We start from the raw sequence: 21,486 nt of genomic DNA, 5'->3' as shown, positions 1-21,486 counted from the left end.
TACATTATAAACGTTATAATAGATATTTACCTTTCCTGTATCTTCTGGAGTTCATGTTTTGGTTCGATATTCCCACTTTCACTTTCATCAGATAATTTTACTAGAAAACAATAAAAATATAATAAGTCAAATATACCCCACCTATACATTGGATCTGAATGATAGTTGACTAAACTGTTGTATAAAGTTGACAGACCAAGGACAAATATAGTTTTAATAATGCAATAGTTTCATAATATAACAGTAATACAGTATAACAATCGTTACAAGTTACTATTTCCATAATACAACAGTAATACAGAATAGCAATCGTTACAAGTAGAGAATTTAATTTGAAAGTTATCAATTTACCTATTTTAGTTGGTATCAGGTGTTCCATTTCATCATCACTCCCGTTTGAACTTTCTCTTTTAGCCGGTTTGTCATCTCGTGGTACATTGGTCTCATCCATTCTAAAACTGGAAAGCTCTCAGATAAAACATAAAGAACAATAATAAAGTTTGTTTGGTTGAAGGAAAGATGCATTGGTTCTTTGGGGGGGGGGGGGACGAATGATTAACGCGTTGCATCATAAGGTTTCCTTCTACTGGAGGAATGGTTATCTCGTGCGCGTTGCATCATAAGTTTTGTCATTGAGTTGTGGTTTCGATTTCCCGCTTGTAGGGTCGCCTGTCCTACCTTCTACCTTTTCTCCGGGTCCTCCGGTTTCCCCCAACTGTTAAAGAACCCTAGCGAATTATTGAAATAAAACTGAACCATATGTTAGTCCCGAAATGACCTAATTTATGTCAAGTGGACGTTAAAACCCATTTCTCTCTTTTTTAATTCGGGTTACTCGATTGCTTTGTCAAGATGTCCTTACCTACAGTTCAACACAAACCCTCACAACGTAAATTCCAGCCCGAGGGATTATTAGTATGGCGATTTTTGGTTTTCATATAAAGGGAGATAAGTACAAAGATAAGTACATGGAAATGACTCAGTTCTCCACAATTCAAGAAATACATAGCGTTGAAACCGTGTTCATTGAGGATTTGAACTTTGATAGATTTGGACAATGTTTCAAGTACTGTGTAAAGTTACTTCGCTATAAACTGAAATGAAATAGGATTTAAAAGCCTACTGTTCTTCTCCAACGGGGCTAAAAACACCAGCATCGCTAACGCTGCAATATACGTCCACATTCCTATTTACAGAAAAAAATATTAACAAAAAAGTGGGTGTGACACCGCCCCAGGGTGTCGGGGCATGCACCAAAATAAATAGTTGCTGTCTTTACGGTATAAAGAATAAATGTTCCAAGTATGACAAGTTTTCAAGACGATCGATTAAGAATTGTGACCTGCAAGTAACACACAGACACACAAAACAAGAATGAGCGTGGCATGCACCACAAACAATAGAGATGTTGCTAAGGGTACAAAGAATAAATATACAAAGTTTCGAGATGATACGCTAAGAAATGCAGTCTGTAGACGACAAACAAACAAATACAAGAAATGAGCGTGGCTCTGCCCCTGGGGGTCGGGCATGTCAAGGGTCGCTATGAACTATATCTATAACATTATGAATGTAGTTAAATGTTATAATATACTTACGACTGGCTTGAATTGTAGGTGGATGTATTTCCCAGAGGGTAAAACTAGAACCGCATCAACATTAAGACACAGTTACGTAAATTTCCTGTTCAAATTCACTCATTAAGTTTATGATGTTCCCAAAAGAGAATCACAACAAAAGTTTCTTATTAGCCAAGTGAACTTTGGGCGTGGCAGCAAAATCATTTCATCTACTCTACATGTAAATAACCCCATTAGAACTAACATTCAGAAATTATCATCAATGACCCCATTAGAGCTAACATTCAGAAATTCTCATAAATGACCCCATTAGAACTGACATTCAGAAATTCTCCTTTTATCTTTTAAATTAAGTCCCTTTTAAATGTTCAAGTGAATATGTCATCAACTAAATATTTAACATTGTCAAATTAATAATAGAAAAATACACTTACGATCGGCTTGGATTTTAAAAGATGGATGTATACCAATATAACTGTGAGCTATTCATTCAAACAACCTGCTTGCTAATGGCCTTCTATAATAAAATGCAGAGATGTCATAACGTTATAAAGCCTGCACAATATGTTCATATTATATAGGTTACATTCAAAATCGACGATCGACCAAGTAAAACGCCATGACCTCTACATTAGTTATAAATATAATACAGTGCATATATTACTTAACCGTCTCTCAGTCAACAGGATATGAATGGAATACAGTAGAATATTTTTGAACACATCCAACTTTTTCATTTTATTTCAAAGCCATTTTTTTTTATTAACATTAAAAAGAAACAGAGACTACACTGAAAGAATACTTGCAGTGCCAAACATTGTATAAGATGGAACTCGAGAGAGAGAGAGAGAGAGAGAGAGGGGGGGGGGGGTCATTTCGGGACTAACATATGTTTTAATTTTATTTCAATAATTCGCTTGCGCGAAGGGGCTTTTAGCAGTGGGGGGAAACCGGAGGACCCGGAGAAAACCCACGAGGTTGGACAGGTGACCCTACTCCTTGTTACGCACAACCGAGGAATCGAAACCACGCCAGTTGACTCAATGGCAGACCTTATGATTTAACGCGCACGTGCTAACCATTCGGTCATTCCCCCCCCCCCCCAAAAAAAAAAATCTATGGTCATATTATTACAATTATTATATTTTTTTAAGCCATACAATATAAATTTGCTTTACAATACATCAATTGCTTCAGGTGAAAAGGGCTTCCTCACCAAACTTGAACAAATCTAAATAATCACAACCAAAGCAAATATTTCTAAAGTTGATCGCATTAAGGCGTATGCCCGTCTTCATTAACCCAATCGGAGCAGAACGGTAGGACGTTAAACCCCATTTCATTTCATTTCATTTCATTTTATTTCATTTCATTTCCTAATCTTATTTGGTGTCCGTTTAAGTAAAGAAAGAAATGCACATTTTCCTTTTTAAGTAGCCCTCCCCCCAACACATACACACACACACACACACACACACATTCACCAGCCCTCTATTGGGGGGGGGGGGGCGAATGGTTAGCACGCGCGCGCTCTATCATAAAGCCTGTCATTGAGTCAACTGGCATGGTTTCGAATCCCCGGTTGTACGTGACAAGGAGTAGGGTTGCCTGTCCAATCTCGTGGGTTTTCTCCGGGTCCTCCGGTTTCCTCCCACTGCTAAAGACCCCTACGCGCAAGCGAATTATTGAAATAAAATTAAACCATATGTTAGTCCCAAAATGACCTAGTTTGTGTCGAGTGGACGTTAAAGCCCATTTCACTCTCTCTATTGGGTCGAGAAATTTGACGTGAACATATACCGACCATCTATAGACTTATTATATCACATTGTACATCCATAAATGATCAGCCCAGATGTTATGTTATAATTGTATGATCAACTATTGTTTAAACTGTGTATGCTGTCCTTGGTGGATGCAATGATACAATAAAATCTTCTCTTTATCTTATCTTACCCGGACACATAGTAAATACATTTAGTGAATTTTTAGTGTTAAGCTGTACTGTCACACCGTTATAAGGTCGCTCAAATTCATTTAAATAACCGATGCCCAGGCAACAAACTTCTAAAGTTTGTTTTAAAATTTTCGCATAATATGGACATGGAGATGGGGAGGGGAGGGGGTGATTGCCCAGACAACACGGAAAAATTATTAATTAGACATTAATTAACCTATCCGGGCCATAATCAACTCTGCGATCTTTAGTTGATTATGAGCCGATTTACTGCATTACCTTCCTTCACGATTTAACGATTAAATGGATAATCGAGACTATGCTGTTTATAGTACTGACTAGTGACTAGTAACGATGATCAAGGCCGGAAATTTCAACAGCTTAGTTCTCGGTTCATAGTGGATCAATTTGAATGAAATTTACAGCAAATTGCCTTTACATTATCTAGTTTTTAACTATTATAGTGAGAACAGCCAACTCGTTTTGGAATCTCCCATAATGTATCTTTAAGCAATTGATATTCTCATAGCGCACAGTAAATATGAGGCGTTTTTGTGAGTCGATTAGATTAGGTTTTGATTTGCTAGTACGATTTGGTATGATTTCGATTTGATTAGCTATGGTCCACAAATGTGAAATTTGATAATTACCATTTGGTAAGATGGCTGCCATCACGGACACCGATCAGAAAAAATATTGTCTCTGCTAACATGACGAGGGGGGCGTGTGTTTCACGTGTAGTCCAAGTTACCTACAGATTACAGTGACACTGCTGGCACCCAGAGGGCCTAAAATTGCTTAGAGCCAGAGGGGATCTAACATTCTTGTGGACTTTAAAGTTAACATTAAAGGAGCTAAATCGCTAACATTTGGGACCTAGAAATTGACAAAAGTGGGTCGCAATGCATATAATACTGTAATATGAATGTATATAAACTGATTTACATTCAATGGTTTCCGTTTTTACTCCAATTTCAAATCCGTTATGTTCGGCGAAATAAGCCAGCAGTCTCAAGCGAGTGCAAATTTCTAGCGTCACGTCTGGTTATTCCAGTTTACATACGCCGTTTGATTTGGTGCAATGTGTCTAGCCTCGTCCCTCGAGTCTCTTGATACAACTGGGGCTGAAGCGCATTATGGTACACGATTGGTGTACCAATGGTAAAATGTTTATTTTGTCTTAAATATTGGATATCAAAAGCCCATCTTTTCCCGTTAAGATCACAACATGAATGTTGATATAATTTGACAAATAAATCGTGTTTTCAATGTTGAAGATTTTGGATGATATTGAGTTAGAGACTTAGCTACTTTAAACACATCAAATGTGTTTTAAAAAAACATTTTTTATGGAGAAAAACAACAATAAGCATTAAAAAAATTACTTACGATGTCGAACATTCCGCCATTTTGAAAACGTCAAATCTAATCGCCTAAACACCTCCTGGGACGATTAGGTCGATTTGCCTAATCAGTTGAGTTAAATCGTCTCACAAATGTAACGATTAGCATAATCAACTTGGTTCACAAATGCGTATAATAGCTAATCGGTCTAATCTAATCGGTTCACAAAAACGCCTATGACATTAAACGGATAACAATTCAGCACAATTTGAATTTAACATTTTCATTTCTTAATGTCTATAAACTTAATATCCACAATACAGTTACAGTTAGCTGTGAGCTATTCACCTCAAACACCCAGCTTGCTAATGAGCAGAATTTCTAGGAATACCCAATAACTTAATGTGCATGTACACTACCACAACAATCTGATTCACCGATATTATACGTGACCTGCTATCTAATGGGCTGAACTTCTAGGGAATACCCGATAGCTCAACGAGCATAAAGATGAATTGTAGATGCTTGTGTTAATGTTGATGAAAAGGTCGTGTGAGCGGAAATGAATACTTCAGTATAAGTCAACATGCATAATTACGGGTTGAAGGCGTTTTTGTTAATTTCGGAGAAAGGTCCGTTTACTCGGAAAAAAAGAGAAGTTTGATACAAGTGAGGATTTCTGGGAATACACGACAGCTCAACATGCATAAATCGTAGATTCCTCGGGAATTATTGTACACTATACACCATTTGTTGATATGACATTACAGTATACATGTAGGTGATATAACATTATGGTATACATATAGGTGATGAATACTACCTGATATAACATTATAGTATACATATAATATACATTATATACATGTAGGTGATATATACTAGCTGATTTAACATTATAGGATATATGAAAGGGCTGTTTTACCCACAATTTTGAAGTAATTAAACGCCCACATCCCAATTCTTGAAGTTTTTAAACGCCCACGTTGTTAAACGCCCCCAATTCAATTGAAAGTATATTTTTGTCAGTGTCATTCTTGTCTGTCCTGATTTGTGTCCAGTGGGCGTTAACCCCTTTGCAATACATGATCGAATTGAAAAGTGTTCGATCGATTTTAAAAGTTATTGCCTCTGTCACTGAAATTTGTAAACGCTGTACAGTATTCGATTATAAAATCCAGAGTCGATTTTACGTGGAGGTATTTTCGTTGTTGTTCCGATATGAGATAGTACACATAGTTGTTGCAGGCCTTTATAGCGTCTAAAAAAATCACCAAGGGCTGCAAATGTTTTAGATGGGACTGGATAACATATTAGACGCAGTCTTTAAACCAAAAGGCAATATACAAGAAGAAGCTGCATTTATCCTGGGGGCAATACGTTTTTCGCATTTTATCATTATTTTAAAACCGGGTCGGTAATTGCAATGTGACATAGTTTAAAAAATGGTTTGCCGAATTTTACTTGTGTAAATAGTTAACCCATAAGTTGCTAAAACTGATTTGGTGCATTTTATATACCAAATGGCAATAAACACAAAGCTTATTCTGGACACACATGCTAGCCGATTTTTGGGGGTAAAGCGTTTTGCCGTTGTAAATGACATGTGGCAAGTATCTATTGTTCGTTTATTTGTCCTTTTCTAGTAAATCTCCATTTCCTCCAACATAGCAGTCACAATCCGTTTTAAAGCGACCCGGTTTTGGAAATTTGATTAATCGGTCGTTAAGGCTAATAGAAAGTTAATCACTGTAAACTAACCGGACATGTTGGTTGGTATTTTACAAACGTTACAATTTTCCCACATATTTCTATGTTATTGTCTGAGTTGTTACATGTAATGACGTATTCACACATAATCATGTAAATTAGATATGTTCAGTTGTATTAAAATTACTTGTCACTTACTTAGTGGACACAAACTTCAATATGGCAATAATTCTCTCTGTAGAGTCTTTACTGACACAAGCTTCAATATGATAATAATCCTCTTTGTAGAATCTTTTATTTCAACAATTTAATGGCGACGTTACTATTTAATTTTCTTCCCTGTTATAATTCTAGATTATCAATGATTAATATAATGAACCTAGCCCTAATTATACGGACAATGGGCGTGGCTTATCATAGGCTCGCAGGATATGCATACTAATATATTAGGCTGGAAAATAGAATACCACGCCATGACTATAACCGTAACCCAAACCCTAGTTGGCAGCTGTAATATGTAATCATGACTACGTAACCCAAATGTGGGAGGGTCAATCTCCTCCCTAACTTTGAGAGATACCCATTGGTATCACGATAAACAAAATGTTGCGACTAGGTATTGCAGTGCTGATACAGTATAATAGACTAGATTATTTAAGACATTGTTGATATAACATTATTTAACAAAAGCATTAGTATCATAGACTAGATTATACAAGACTGTGTTGATACAACATTAGTGTCATAGACTAGATTATACAAGACTGTTGATACAACATCATTTAACTACATAAACAAATCATAGAGACGAATACCAAACAATAGGGTAAGTGTTAGATATTATGAAACCGGGACGATTTTGATAGATTCTATAAAGCGAGTATAATTTAAGCCCCGCCCTTTTGTTGTTTAGGCCCTTCCCACTTTTTTGAAGGTTGAGGTTGCAAGGGGGCATTTATTGTTAGGCCTAATGATGAACATAAAACTTATTTTCCCTGAAGTTGAGAATACTACCGTTGGATCTTTCTCTGAGGCAGGACGATTTCCAATATCACCTAATATATCTACAGAAGTATTTCAATCTGATGAAAATTTAATAAGTTTGTTGAAAATTTTGAAGTTAATTCCACAACACGTTTTGTCGTGTCATATAACCCATCATAAGAAAATGACTCACTTTAAAGCGAGGCCGATTGATTCTGTATGTGGTATAGGATGCTGAATTTCTCTATTTCTAGGATATATAAGATAATATTCTTAACTTTTATAAGAAAATCACTCAAATATCATTGTTCTATGTAAATTAATTGACAAAAAATACGCCAAGACCTTTCATACATAAGAAAAAGACTCACTATAAAGCGAGCCCGATTGATTGGGTTTCATATGTGGTATAGGGCCATGAATTTCCCTTTTTCTAGGATACATAAAAAATAGTATTCTTAATTTATATAATAAACAGACTCTATTGTTATTTTTTTCATGGAAATTAATTGAAAATATTTATAATATTTAGGACCGTATTCTTAATTTGTATAATAAATCACTCAAATATCGTTTTTTTAAATGAAAATTAATTTAAAAAATACACCAAAATCTTCCAAACTTAAGAAAAAGATTCACTATAAAGGGAGGCCGATTGTGTTCAATGTGTGGTATAAGGCAACGATTTGCTCTATTTCTAGGATATATAGGGTAATATTCTTAATTTATATAATAAAATCACTGCAAATATGTTTTTTTATGGAAATTAATATATGTGGTATAAGGCAATGATTTTCTCAATTTCTTGGATATATAGGATAATATTCTTAATTTATATAAAAATCACTCACATATCGGTTTAATTGAACAAATAAAATCCAATATAATTTAATCACAAGAAAAAGACTCACTATAAAGCAAGGCCGATTGGGTTCTATATGTGGTATAAGGCAACCATTTTCTTTATATATAGGATATATAGGATGATATCCTTAATTTATATAATGAAATCACCCTAATATCTTTTTGTTTAATGGAAATTAATTTAAAAATACACAAAACCTTTCAAACTTAAGAAAAAGATTCACTATAAAGCGAGGCCGTTTGGGTTCTATATGTGGTATAAGGCAATGATGTTCTATATTTATAGGATATATAAGTTTAAAATATTCTTAATTTATATCAGAAATCACGCAAATATCGGGGTTTGACGTCCACTCGAAACAAACTAGGTCTTTTCGGGACTAACATATGGTTAAATTTTATTTCAATAATTCGCTTGCGCATAGGGGTTTTTGGCAGTGGGGGGTAAAAGGAGGACCCGGAGAAAACCCACGAGGTTAGATAGGCGACCCTACTCCTTGTCACGTACAAGTCCGCAAAAATAGACTTGCCCGAATAACGATTTTGCCAATTATCAAAAACACTCTTAATCTTCCCAGACGCCAGTGACTTCACAGTGACCAAATTTTAATTTTAAATCCTTTTTAATATTTGTCCTTTAAATGTCATAACAGAGGCATTTCCGTGTCCTATTGGTCAAAATAAATTCTAATCAGCCCACAATACACCTACCGTAATAGGCTTTCGATTAAAAGAACAAAATGGGTGTGGAATATGAACATCAATGAAGCCAATATAAATAATTATGTCTTATGTCAGCTTTTACGAAACGAAAGGGTTTCAAGTAATAATCATAAATTGAGTTCGACATTTGCGTTATTAGTTATTTGGACATACATACACAACTCTCTATCATACGCATGTGGCATATTCACATTTCCTCTAGAATATAATTTACAATCACGAGGCTCTAATATTTATAAAATAACAAATCAAAACGAGAATGGTCCATTAAGTTTCATACATTAGTAACCTATGTTTTGTTTATTATTTACAACTTTACACATGTATATTACACTTTCTCCATACAGTTTATTATAACTGTTCATCTCAACACTTAAGAATAAATTAATTAGCACCTGACAGTTCGGGGGATTAAAATTGTTGATTGGGTAATCAAGTTTAGTTTGTAGATCATCAACGAAACCGCCAGTTCCGTTATCTTCGTCACACGACTGAATTAAAATAAGGTTTAAGTTTTTGAAAACGAACTTAGTGGATTGAATTCCCGTGCCATATTTGATTTCATTCTATATTAACTTTTAATTTACGTATTTTATACGATAAACTAGGAATAAGCATTGATTAGTCTATAGCGTTAATTGTTAATTGAACCGTGGTGTGAATAAAAATTACTTTGTATCGGATAATTTCAATTAGGTATATAAGATAATATTCTTAATTTATATAAGAAAATCACTCAAATAACTTTTTCATGGAAAGTAATTGAAAACAAATGGCCCAAATCTTTCATACATAAGAAAAAGATCCACTATAAAGCGAGGTCAACTGGGTTTTATGCGTGGTATAGGGCGAAGAATTTCCCTATTTCTAGGATATACATGTATATGAAAATATTCTTAATTTATATAATAAACTGACTTTTATTGTTATTTATTTTTTAGGATATACATGTATATGAAAATATTCTTAATTTATATAATAAACTGACTTTTATTGTCATTTATTTATTTTTTTTTTACATGTATATGAAAATATTCTTAATTTATATAATAAACTGACTTTTATTGTTATTTATTTTTTTAATGGAAGTTAATTGAAAAATACTTCAAAATCTTTCCAACATTAGCAAGCGAGGCCGATTGGGTTCCATATGTGGTATAGGGAGATGATTTTCCCTGTTCCGGGTATATTAGATAATATTCTTAATTTATATAAGACAATCGCCCATATATCATTTTTTAATCGAAATTAAATGAAAAAAAATACGCCAAGATATTTCATACATAAGAAAAAGACTCACTATAAAGCGAGGCCGACTGGGTTTTATATGTGGTATAAGGCGATGATCTTCTCTATTTCTAGGATAAGATAATGTATATGGCCATGAATCTGCCCATTTCTAGGATATATAATAATAATAATATATAAGGTAATATTCTTAATTTATGTAATAAAATCACTTTAATATCTTTTTTATGGAAATTGATTGATATAAAAAAAAATACGGCAAGAAAAAGAATCACTATACAGCGTGGCCGATTGGGATCCATAAGATAAGATATGTCAGGGTGAGAATGGAAAACTGGATGCAGATAACCTAATCGCAGTTTATCACAATTCCTACAGTGTAACAGAAAATGTTCTTCAGTTTCAATGTCGTTACTAGAACATTGTTGACATAACCTTTGATTGGGTGTGATTTGTCTGTAACTAACACGTAAAGATGTCATAACAGACTTAAATTTAGGGTTTTCAACACCTGTCAGATATTGTGCTGGTGCTGAAATAAATGGCTAAACAATACCATATGTTCTAAGTTTATTGTCAATATGATAAATGGAATTAAAGTACAAATGAAGCTTTCTTAATTAGATCACATATAGCTGTTTTAAAAGAAGAATTATTGGTAATAGTAACACCTAAATATGCGCAATTCAAAACTATATTAATGGGTTGTTTATTATAATAGAAAGACTTGTGCAGTTTTTTCTCACGAGTATTAAAAAGCATTATTTTAGATTTATTAATATTGAGGTTAAGCTCCCAATCACTACAAAATCGATGAAGCTGATCTATACTGTTTTGAAGATCTTTTGGAGATAATGAAAATATAATTAAGTCATCAGCAGATATAGTTTCACTATCAATAATAGGTGCATTTGCATTTGAAACATAATGTTGTAGGTCGTTCATAATTATTTAAAGCACATAAATGTTATATATAGCATTGGAGTCAAGACGCAACCTTGCTTAACAAGGGCCATAACTCTAGATGTAATTAACGGAAATTGCTGAAATACAATAGACTTCTTTGTTTTACTAATTTAAATGGTGCATATAAATTTCATACAGATCGGTTGATTACTTTTGTCGATAGAGCGTTCACAAGGTGCAACAAAGTGAAACAAGGGCCATAACTCCAGAAGAAATTAACGGAAATTGCTGAAATTCAATAGACTTCTTCATTTCACTAATTTAAATGATGCATATCAATTTCATACAGATCGGTTGATAACTTTTGTCATTAGAGCGTTCACAAGATTCAACAAAGTGAAACAAGGACCATAACTCTAGATGTAATTAACGGAAACTGTTGAAATTCAATAGACGTCTTTGTTGTACTAATTTAAATGATTCATATAAATTTCATACATATCGGTTGATAACTTTTATCGTTAGAGCGTTCACAAGGTGCAGTAAAGTGAAACAAGGGCCATAACTCCAGAAAAAATTAATGGAAGTTATTGAAATTAAATAAACTTCTTCATCTCACTAATGCAAACAACATATATCAATTTCAAAATAATAAGATGATCAATGTAGTCTGTAGAAATTGTGGACGACGGACGGACCGACGGGGGCGACGGCAATATACGACCTCATTTCCATGTGCGCGTATAAAAATTATGTTTTAGTAATTTGAAAATCAGCCCCCTTCCCCAGACAGTATCAAATGCTTTTGTAAAATCAATGAAAAAAATGTACAAAGGCTGTTTTTATATTTAATATTCATTAATGATTGTTTTTAAAATAAAAATGTTATTTGTGGTTCTATGCTTTGATCTATATCCACATTAGGCATGATCAATATAGCCATTCTCTTCTAAATAAGTTTAACTTTTCTTATTAAGAATGGACAAATAACATTTGGACAAACAGTTGGCCAGAACAATACCCCTGTAATTATTTGGATCTTGATTTCATCTTTTCTTGTGAATTCGGATAAGGAAAGACTCTGACCATGACTCTGGAATAAATCCAGATTCGAGAATCAAATTAAAAAGTTTTAAATATTGGTCAATCATTATATTCATAGAAGAAATGAGCATTTCATTTAAAATTAAATCTGGACCAGGGGACTTATTTGTCTTCAAGGATTTAAAGCAGAGATACTTTCATTTAGCATTTTGTTGTCTTCAGATGTTCGGAATAACTTACCGATTTTTTTTTTATTAATTTTAGTGTCATCTTGTTTAGTTTCAGAATTGGAAAATAATTTAGAAAAATGAACACGCCAATGGTTTAACGGAATGTTGTCAGTTCCGTTCTTGTCAGTTTGAATTAAAGAATTAACCCGGTTCCGGTACTCACGGAGATTATTTGAATCTAAATTGTCAAGCTTAGTTAAAATTTCACTTTGGGCACTTCTATTTTTGTACTTTGTCACCCTATTTTACTCCATTTTCGTTTAAAATACATCGACTTAAGAATTTTATTATGAGAATTTTTATTAAATTGGAAAAGAGCATTTAACATATGTTTTTTTTTGTTTTTTTTTTAAAATACATCGACTTATGTTTTTTTTTAAAAAAAAAAAATATATAATCTATTTTAAAAAAAAACGTCATATACAATTTACATTTATTTCAACACATTAGAAATAAGCAAATATATATATATTATTTGTAGTATCAGCATGATTTCTAATAATTTTTAATGTTACATACAAGAATGTCGGTTTTTATATATATATTTGAAAAAGTAAGTAAGTCAATATACGACAGGAATATTATTTAAATATACTTGTATTCCTCTTCTTCAGACGTAAAAATAAGAAATGCCTTTTAAAACCTGTTAAAATCACTGTGTTACTATAGACCTTTTATAAATTTGGTCTTTAACTTTTCACCCCCGTGGGGGGTTGGATGGCTGAATGGTTAGCGTGCGCGCGCTGTATCATAAAGTCTGTCATTGAGTCGACTGGCGTGGTTTCGAATCCCCGGTTGTACGTGGCAAGGAGCAGTTGGGTCGCCTGTCCAACCTCGTGGGTTTTCTCCGGGTCCTCCGGTTTCCTTCCACTGCTAACGACCCCTACGCGCAAGCGAATTATATAAATAAAATTAAACAATATGTTAGTCCCGAAATGACCTAGTTTGTGTCGAGTGGACGTTAAACCCCATTTCTCTCTCTCTCTCTCTCTCTCTTTTCACCCCCGTCTAGTTATGTTATCTCCCTTCCTTGGGATGAGGGAGTTTACATATTTAGGAGGGTACTTAAAAAAGACAAAACACCCGCCCCCCCCCCCCCAAAAAAAAAAACAACAAAAAAAAACAAAACAAAAAAAAACCAGGTTGCTATACCCCTTTCCACGAAAAAAGTCGAAAGAGAGAGGAGGTAAATAGCTACCTTCTTAAGAATTAAAATGCATGGTACATTTAAGGTTTTATTAGTTTATTAGGTTCTTATATGTTCACATAATTGTATAATTCTAATTGAATGATACGGGTATGCGACCAGTCTAGTTCTACAATAATAATAATATGTTGTTTTCTACATATTTCCATTTATTTAGAGTGTAGATATTTGATTTAAAAACTTTCAATTCTAATGAGATTTTATTCATTAGAAAAGCATTATATCCGGATAGTGATGGCTTAACCTTTTATAAATTAGATCTATATATGTAGTATTTGGTTAAGAATATTAGATGGTTTGTAAAGTCCCATTCACATAAATTATTGAAACTTGTTTTTTTCTGGATACCCGAAATGGATATTTTTATTTGTTAATGTTATATTTATGTTACTTTTAAGGGTAATTTCTAGCATTTCGCTCCAGATTTGTTGGGCATAACTGCAGAAAATGAATAAGTGGTTTACTGTCTCAATATCGGATCGACAGAAGGTGCAGAGAGTGGATTCGGTTAATTTTAATTTACATAGTAATGCATTTGTATATATTATTTTATGGATATATTTGTATTGGAAGTTTTGAAGTTTGCTCTCTATACTTATATTATGTGCAAGATTAAAGATCTCTTTCATTAGTTATTCATTTATTTTGATTTCTAATTCCTGTTCCCATTTGCCTATTGCCAATGGCTTTTCATAGAAAAGCTGATCCGCGCGGAATATATTTGTTTAGCAGTGATCGATGTTAGGTCATGCTTATACCAAGATATTAAGTTAGTGTTTATTTCTTCTAAATAAGTAATACTCTTACAATTCTGTGTTTCGTTGTGTGGGTTAGTTTTCAGAAATCTTTTGACAGCTAACGATGTACTTTTTATATAATTTCTACAATATTCGTCAGTTACCCGTTCATTTAAATTATTTTCAATAAAATCATACATATACAATGTATTTTTATTTTTAAATTTATTTCTAAAAATATTATTATCTAGTTTCATACATCTATTATTCCAGAAAATTTGATTTTTCTGGTGTATCAACATATGAACATGTTTAGTATATATAGCGTACCAATTTTGAAATAATTCTTGATAAAAGGGAGATAGGTTTTTAAGTTTAGGGTCATAGTTGCAAGCTGGTAGTAAATCGCCCCCATACGTGTCAAGAATAAAATTAAATGTTGTTTTCCAAGTCTGTGTTGCATTCGTATAAATTTTCTTTATCCAAAAGATACTGCGAGCTATCATCATTTCATTCAAATTTATCATATTTAATCCCCCCATATTCTTCATTTGACTAATTACATTTCCTTTAAGTTTATCTGGCCCATTCCATAAGAACGCAAATATATTAATATTAAATCTTTTTATAACATACTCTGGCATCGTTAAAGCTGACGCTGGATACAATATTTTTGATACACAGAAAGTTTTAAATTATTTGAATCTTGCCGATTAATGTAAGTTTTCTCTTTCTCCAAGTATTTAATATATATTTTTATCTCAATCAATCTATTTTCATAGTTTAATTTCTCAGCTGTTTTTGTGTATTTGGAAAATACTATACATAAGATATTTATATTAACATATGTGGTATAAATGAAATGAAATGGTATTTAATGGCACGTCAGCACCAACCGGACTATATTGAGCGAAACATATGGTGACGTCAACGAGACAAACTAAATATAAGCACAATACTAATAAAACATAAAATTAAAAATAAATAACTCCTCTATGTATATAAATAGTTAAAATGAAAAATACAGGTTACATTATATACAACTAAAATTTAAAATAAAAATGTGTCTCTTTTAAAAAGTCTAGCAACTTTCCATATAACCCCGGTTAGATATGTGGTATAGGATGATAATTTTCCATATTTCTAGGATAATATTCTTTGTTTATATAATGAAATCATTCAAATATATTTTTTTTATGGAAATTAATTGAAAAAAATACTCCAAAATCTTTTAAACATAAGAAAAAGACTCACTATAAAGCGTTTCTATGTGTCGTATAAGGCGATGATTTTCTCTATTTCTAGGATATATAGGATAATATTCTTAATTTATATAATAAAATCATTCAAATATCCTTGTTTTTATAAAAATTAATTGAACAAAAAAAATCCAATATAATTTAATCACAAGAAAAAGACTCACTATAAAGCAAGGCCGATTGGGTTCTATATGTGGTATAAGGCAGCCATTTTCTTTATATATAGGATATATAGGATGATATCCTTAATTTATATAATGAAATCACCCTAATATCGTTTTTTTATGAAAATTAATTGAAAAAAAAATACTCCAAAATCTTTTAAACATAAGAAAAAAACTCATTATAAAGCGACGCCGATTCGGCTCTATGTGTGGTATAAGGCAATGATTTTCTCTATTTCTAGGAATTTATATAATAAAATCGCCGTCATATCTTTTTTTAATGGAAATTATTTGAAAAAATACTCTAAAATATTTTAAACATAAGAAAATAAATCACTATAAAGCGAGGACGATTGGGTTCTATGTGTGGTATAAGGCAACGATTTCTCTATATCTAGGATATATAGGATAATATTTTTAATTTATATAATAAAATCACCCTAATTTCGTTTTTTGAATGCAGGAAATTAATTGAAAAAAAATATCCCAACATCTTTTAAAAATAAGAAAAAACTCACTATAAAGAGAGGCCGATTGGGTTCTATATTTGGTATAAGGCAACCATTTTCTCTATATCTAGGGTAATATTTTTAATTTATATAATCTAATCACCCTAATATCGATTTTTTTAAAATAGAAATTAATTTAAAAAATACTCCAAAATCTTTTAAACATAAGAAAATGACTCACTATAAAGCGAGGCCGATTCGGCTCTATGTGTGGTATAAGGCAATGATTTTCTCTATTTCTAGGAATTTATATAATAAAATCGCCGTCATATCTTTTTTTATGGAAATTATTTGAAAAAATACTCTAAAATATTTTACACATAAGAAAAAAACTCATTATAAAGCGACGCCGATTGGGTTCAATGTGTGGAATAAGGCAATGATTTTATTTTAAACATAAGAAAAAAACTCATTATAAACATAACAAAACTATACAGTTATATGGGACAACAATCACTGGTTTATTATACACAGGCACGACGTTTCGATAAGTATTCTCTTATCGTTATCAAGCACAATAACATTTAGTAAACTTGAGGGTCTATGTACAATGCGAAACCATTCTTATTACTAATCATTTCACTGGGCCCTTAAGCTTTAAACCATTAGGCACAATGTCACTGTCTCTACATCTCATAAGAAAGGTTAAGTTATTACACACGTGAATATATTTCCCTTCTAGTTTACTAAGCTGGCGTACACACTTAACTGCCTCATCCCCATACTGATGATGAATATAATCCTTTAGTGGCATTTAGCAATTGGAAACATAACAAAACTATACAGTTATATGGGACAACAATCACTGGTTTATTATACACAGGCACGACGTTTCGATATTAAAGAGATATTTTTCTCGTTCTGTAATTACATGTATCCGATTGTAATAGATTATGTTTTACCTTATATCAAAGTGATATTTTTATACGCCCATATTTTCATGTGTGCATATATTGTCGTCACCACTGTCTGTCCGGCTGTCCATCCACAATTTGTTTGTGGACACTATGCAGGTCACAATTCTTATCCGACTTTGACGAGACTTGAAATATAGGTTTATCTCCAAAAGATCTAAGTTCCTTTCGATATTGGCATGTATCGGATTGAAACTTCATGGATTTTGGACCCTGATTGTACGAAAAGTCAACTTTTTTTAGCGTGTGGACACTCTAGAGGTCACAGTTATCATCTGATTTTGATGAAATTTGAAATGCATGTTTATAGCTTAAAGAGCTTTGTTCCTTTCGATATTCGCGCTTATCGGAAATCAACTTACTGAATTATGGCCCTTGATTGTACGAAAAATCTCGTTTTTAGCTTGTGGTCCCTCTAGAGGTCACAATTTTTATCCGATTTAAAAAAACGTTTGAATATATCACTATTACGCACTAATGATGATTGAGTTCGATTTTTCTGAAAATCTGATCGAAACTGCCGGACAAAATGGCCGCCCCTCGTACCCAAACTTTGAGAGAGAGAGAAATGCGGTTTAACGTCCACTCGACACAAACTAGGTCATTTCGGGACTAACATATGATTTAATTTTATTTCAATAATTCGCTTGCGCCTAGGGGGCTTTAGTAGTGGGAGGAAACCGGAGGACCCGGAGAAAACACACGAAGTTTGACGCAAACTTTGATGAACCTTAAAATATATATCCCAAATATCTCAGTCCATGTCGATATTCGCGCATTTCAGACCATAACTTCCTGGATTATGGCCCCTGATTGTATGAAAAATAGCTTTTTGTTTTGCTTGTTCTCAATCCATCTCTTGCAAAATATGGGCGTATCTTGGCTGGCAACCGCTGGTTCTCATACTGTTATTAGCAGATTGCAATGTATTATGTTTTATCTTATAATAAAGAGATATTTTTCTCATTCTGTAATTACATGTATAAGATTGTAATAGATTATGTTTTACCTTATATCAAATAGACATTTTTCTCATACTTTTATTAACAGTTCTTGTTTAAATTATATATGTCACCAGAAAGCCATTACTAGTGTAATAAAGATTTTTGATATTATACCATGATCACTTTTTATGTGAACACAAGCAGGCCTGTCGACGTATCAGAGTCAGAAATGAGGCCTGTAATTACATTTGATTTATACTTTATGGACTGAAATTATCACAAGATCTCTAAATCAAAGGGAAAAAATCATGACTTTCCTTAAATTTTCAGAATTGAAAAGGGGGCGGGGGGGGGGGCCGAATAGTTAACGTGTGTGCATTGCGTCATAATACAAGTGGCGTGGTTTCGATTTCCCGCTCGTACGTGGCAAGGGGTAGGGTTTTCGTCCAGTACTCAAGTTTCCTTCCACTACCACTACGTACAAACTGACTATTGAAATGAAAGAGTCATATTATAGTCTTGAAATGACCTTATTTGTGTCGAGTGGATTTTACGCACCAAAATATCGATTCAAGTATCTTGCGAGAACCTCCCTGGGGAGATTTGCTATATAAATAGCCCTATAATTGGAAAGTGTAATAAACTTTTTCTTTGAAAATATCCAAAAATTAAACTGAAAGGAAGCACCAAATCCAGTTGAAGTGCCACAAGTCCAAGAAAAGAGACCCTCTGTGTCCTGTAAGAAAAGAGGCCCTTTGACTTCATGGAAAATCTATCTGTGTTTGTTTCCAGTAGTAAGGTCAAGAGTCACGCGTGTGACCCATCATTCATTAGTGCACATGGGCCAAGTTGTTTTTTGTTATCTCTTTCCAACAAACTGGGCTGAATTCTATGTCTGGATGTTCGGTAGCGTTGTCTATGACGGATGCATGCTGATATCAATACCCAGGCCCCTAGTACATTGGTGAGCATGTAAAATAACTCTTGACAGTTGAAATTTCATATCGTGCCGCTGACAGAGGAAAATTTTCCTTCTGGCATACTGCATTCAGTAACCCAGTCGGAGTAGGACGTTAAACCTCCATTTCATTTTATTTCAATACGTTTCACTGCCAGATCACGACTAAGATTGTGTCGACCCCTGCACGTTTATTTTCCCAATGGCGGAGAAAGTTAGTGTTTTGGAAACGAGGCTAATTGAGATGACATCACGCGCTGGGTGGAAATTCAACAGAATTGAAATTATATTACAAATGACTTGGGTGAAAATTAAAATTGACTTGGGTGGAAATTAAAATTGACTTGGGTGAAAATTATAAAAAAAATTAAATTACAAATGACTTGCAGGGAAATTAAAATTGACTTGGGTGAAAATTATAAAAACAAATTATATTAAAATTGACTTGGATGAATATTAAAAAAAAACAAATTATATTATTTTTCATGTCCCTATCAGCCACCGCAGAGTTTAGCCTGTGGAGCAAGATATTGTGGTCTAGGGTATTTAAAGCCACGGATAAATCTAAGAGTATTAGAAGCACATATTAACGTCGGTCTAAATTCATGTTGGTGTCATTTTGTACGGAAACAATAACAGTCTCGGTGATGTGAAACTTCCTGTAAGCACTTTGCAACTGGTTTGTAAATTTTCTCAAATTTTAGATCCGCGTTGGATTTCTTTATTAGCGGAATAACGATTGGGGTTTGGACATTATCAGGAATATTATTTTCATAAAACCAATTGTTATAATGATAATATACCTGCTTACTATATAAATAAATCTAGCTCGTGTGTTAATATATAACCCCGTTAATATGATAATATACCTGCTTACTATATAAATAAACCAAGCTCGTGTGTTAATATATACCCTTTCATATACCTGCCTACTATATAAATAAACCAAGCTCGTGTGTTAATATATACCCGCGTTAATATGATAATATACTTGCTTACTATATATATAAACCTATCTCGTGTGTTAATATATACCCTTTCATATACCTGCCTACTATATCAACTGTGATGTGAGTTGATCAACTTATAACATTATAATAAAACAGACCAGTAGTTTTATTTACATGTATACATAAGTATTATCTTGTTATGATTCATCTAGCGTGCTTGTCACACATCTTAACGTAGGATCTATAAGTATCATCTTGTTATGATTCATCTAGCGTGCTTGTCACACATCTTAACGTATTGTCTAATAACCAGACATATAATACTGATATATAAGCAAATTACACACAACTTGGAATATTAATGGAGACCTGGGTGAGTTGATCAGTTTATGTTTTGATCACCGTCTATAATTATAATATATCAATACTACCTAAAGCACATACAATTGTAATCTTCATACAAGTTCTATATATTTAAAGGATCCCGGTGTTGGTCGAGAAAGATCCTGTTGATTTTCCGTTATAAATATAATAATACATCTAGTATCATCTCAATAGTTGTTATCAAGCGATAGTTTAAGTGGGATATCCTGTTACAAATATGAATATAATGCGAGCGTCATACAATTAGCGATGGTTAAAAGTAGCTATGTCTCTAACTCAATATCATCAAAAATCTTTGACAGTGAAAACACGAATTATTTGTTAATTTAAATCAACATTGATGTTGTCATCTTACCGGGGAAAGATGGGATTCTGATATCCAATATTTAAGACAAATTAAACATTTTAACATACGTTTCGGTGCCATTTGTAACAAGCAACTTGAAGAAAGCAGCTAGGCATATTCTCTACAAGTCATGCGCAATAAATATTATCGATGTAGACTGGAATAACCAGACGCTAGAGGTTGCCGAACATAACTGATTAGAAATTATTGTAACAACAGAAACGATTGAATGTAAATCAGTTACACATTCATATTACATTATCATATGCGTTGCGACCCATTTGTGTCCCAAATATTAACGATTGAGCTCTTTTAAGTTTAATGTCGGCACATAATATCGCTTCATGTCACTCTGTGTCATGTTGAGGTTACGTCAACAATGAAGATACCCCATGTAATATCAAGTATAGTCACGTGAAATACCCATTAATTAAATTAAATATGACCACTGCAAATTTTACCTTCAAGATCGAAGTTTTTGATATTATTTCTTACTAGAGGCCGGGGTTGAAGTTGAGTTATTG

General features: G+C 33.1%; 1 protein-coding gene across 11 annotated transcripts in view; it reads right to left on the bottom strand.

The window, feature by feature from the left end:
* Positions 1-21,486, bottom strand: part of LOC126822621 (uncharacterized) — a 182,758-nt gene that overhangs the window by 7,611 nt on the left and 153,661 nt on the right. For 2 of the 11 annotated variants that reach the window (XM_056100919.1, XM_056100915.1), the window contains exons 2-4: positions 2,015-2,097; positions 352-458; positions 31-100 (exon numbers count right to left, since the gene is read on the bottom strand). In XM_056100919.1, coding sequence (XP_055956894.1) covers positions 31-100; positions 352-451 — 170 coding nt within the window. In that variant the 5' untranslated portion in view covers positions 452-458; positions 2,015-2,097. Of the gene's footprint in view, positions 1-30; positions 101-351; positions 469-1,598; positions 1,663-2,014; positions 2,098-4,926; positions 5,333-6,789; positions 7,148-10,462; positions 10,562-21,486 lie in introns of those variants that run through there. The other 9 variants (XM_056100914.1, XM_056100910.1, XM_056100909.1 and 6 more) reach the window with 8 other exon arrangements.

Source organism: Patella vulgata, chromosome 5, assembly GCF_932274485.2.
Source record: "Patella vulgata chromosome 5, xgPatVulg1.2, whole genome shotgun sequence".
Taxonomy (NCBI): Eukaryota; Metazoa; Mollusca; class Gastropoda; family Patellidae; genus Patella; species Patella vulgata.
This window is presented reverse-complemented; position numbering and strand designations above follow the sequence as displayed.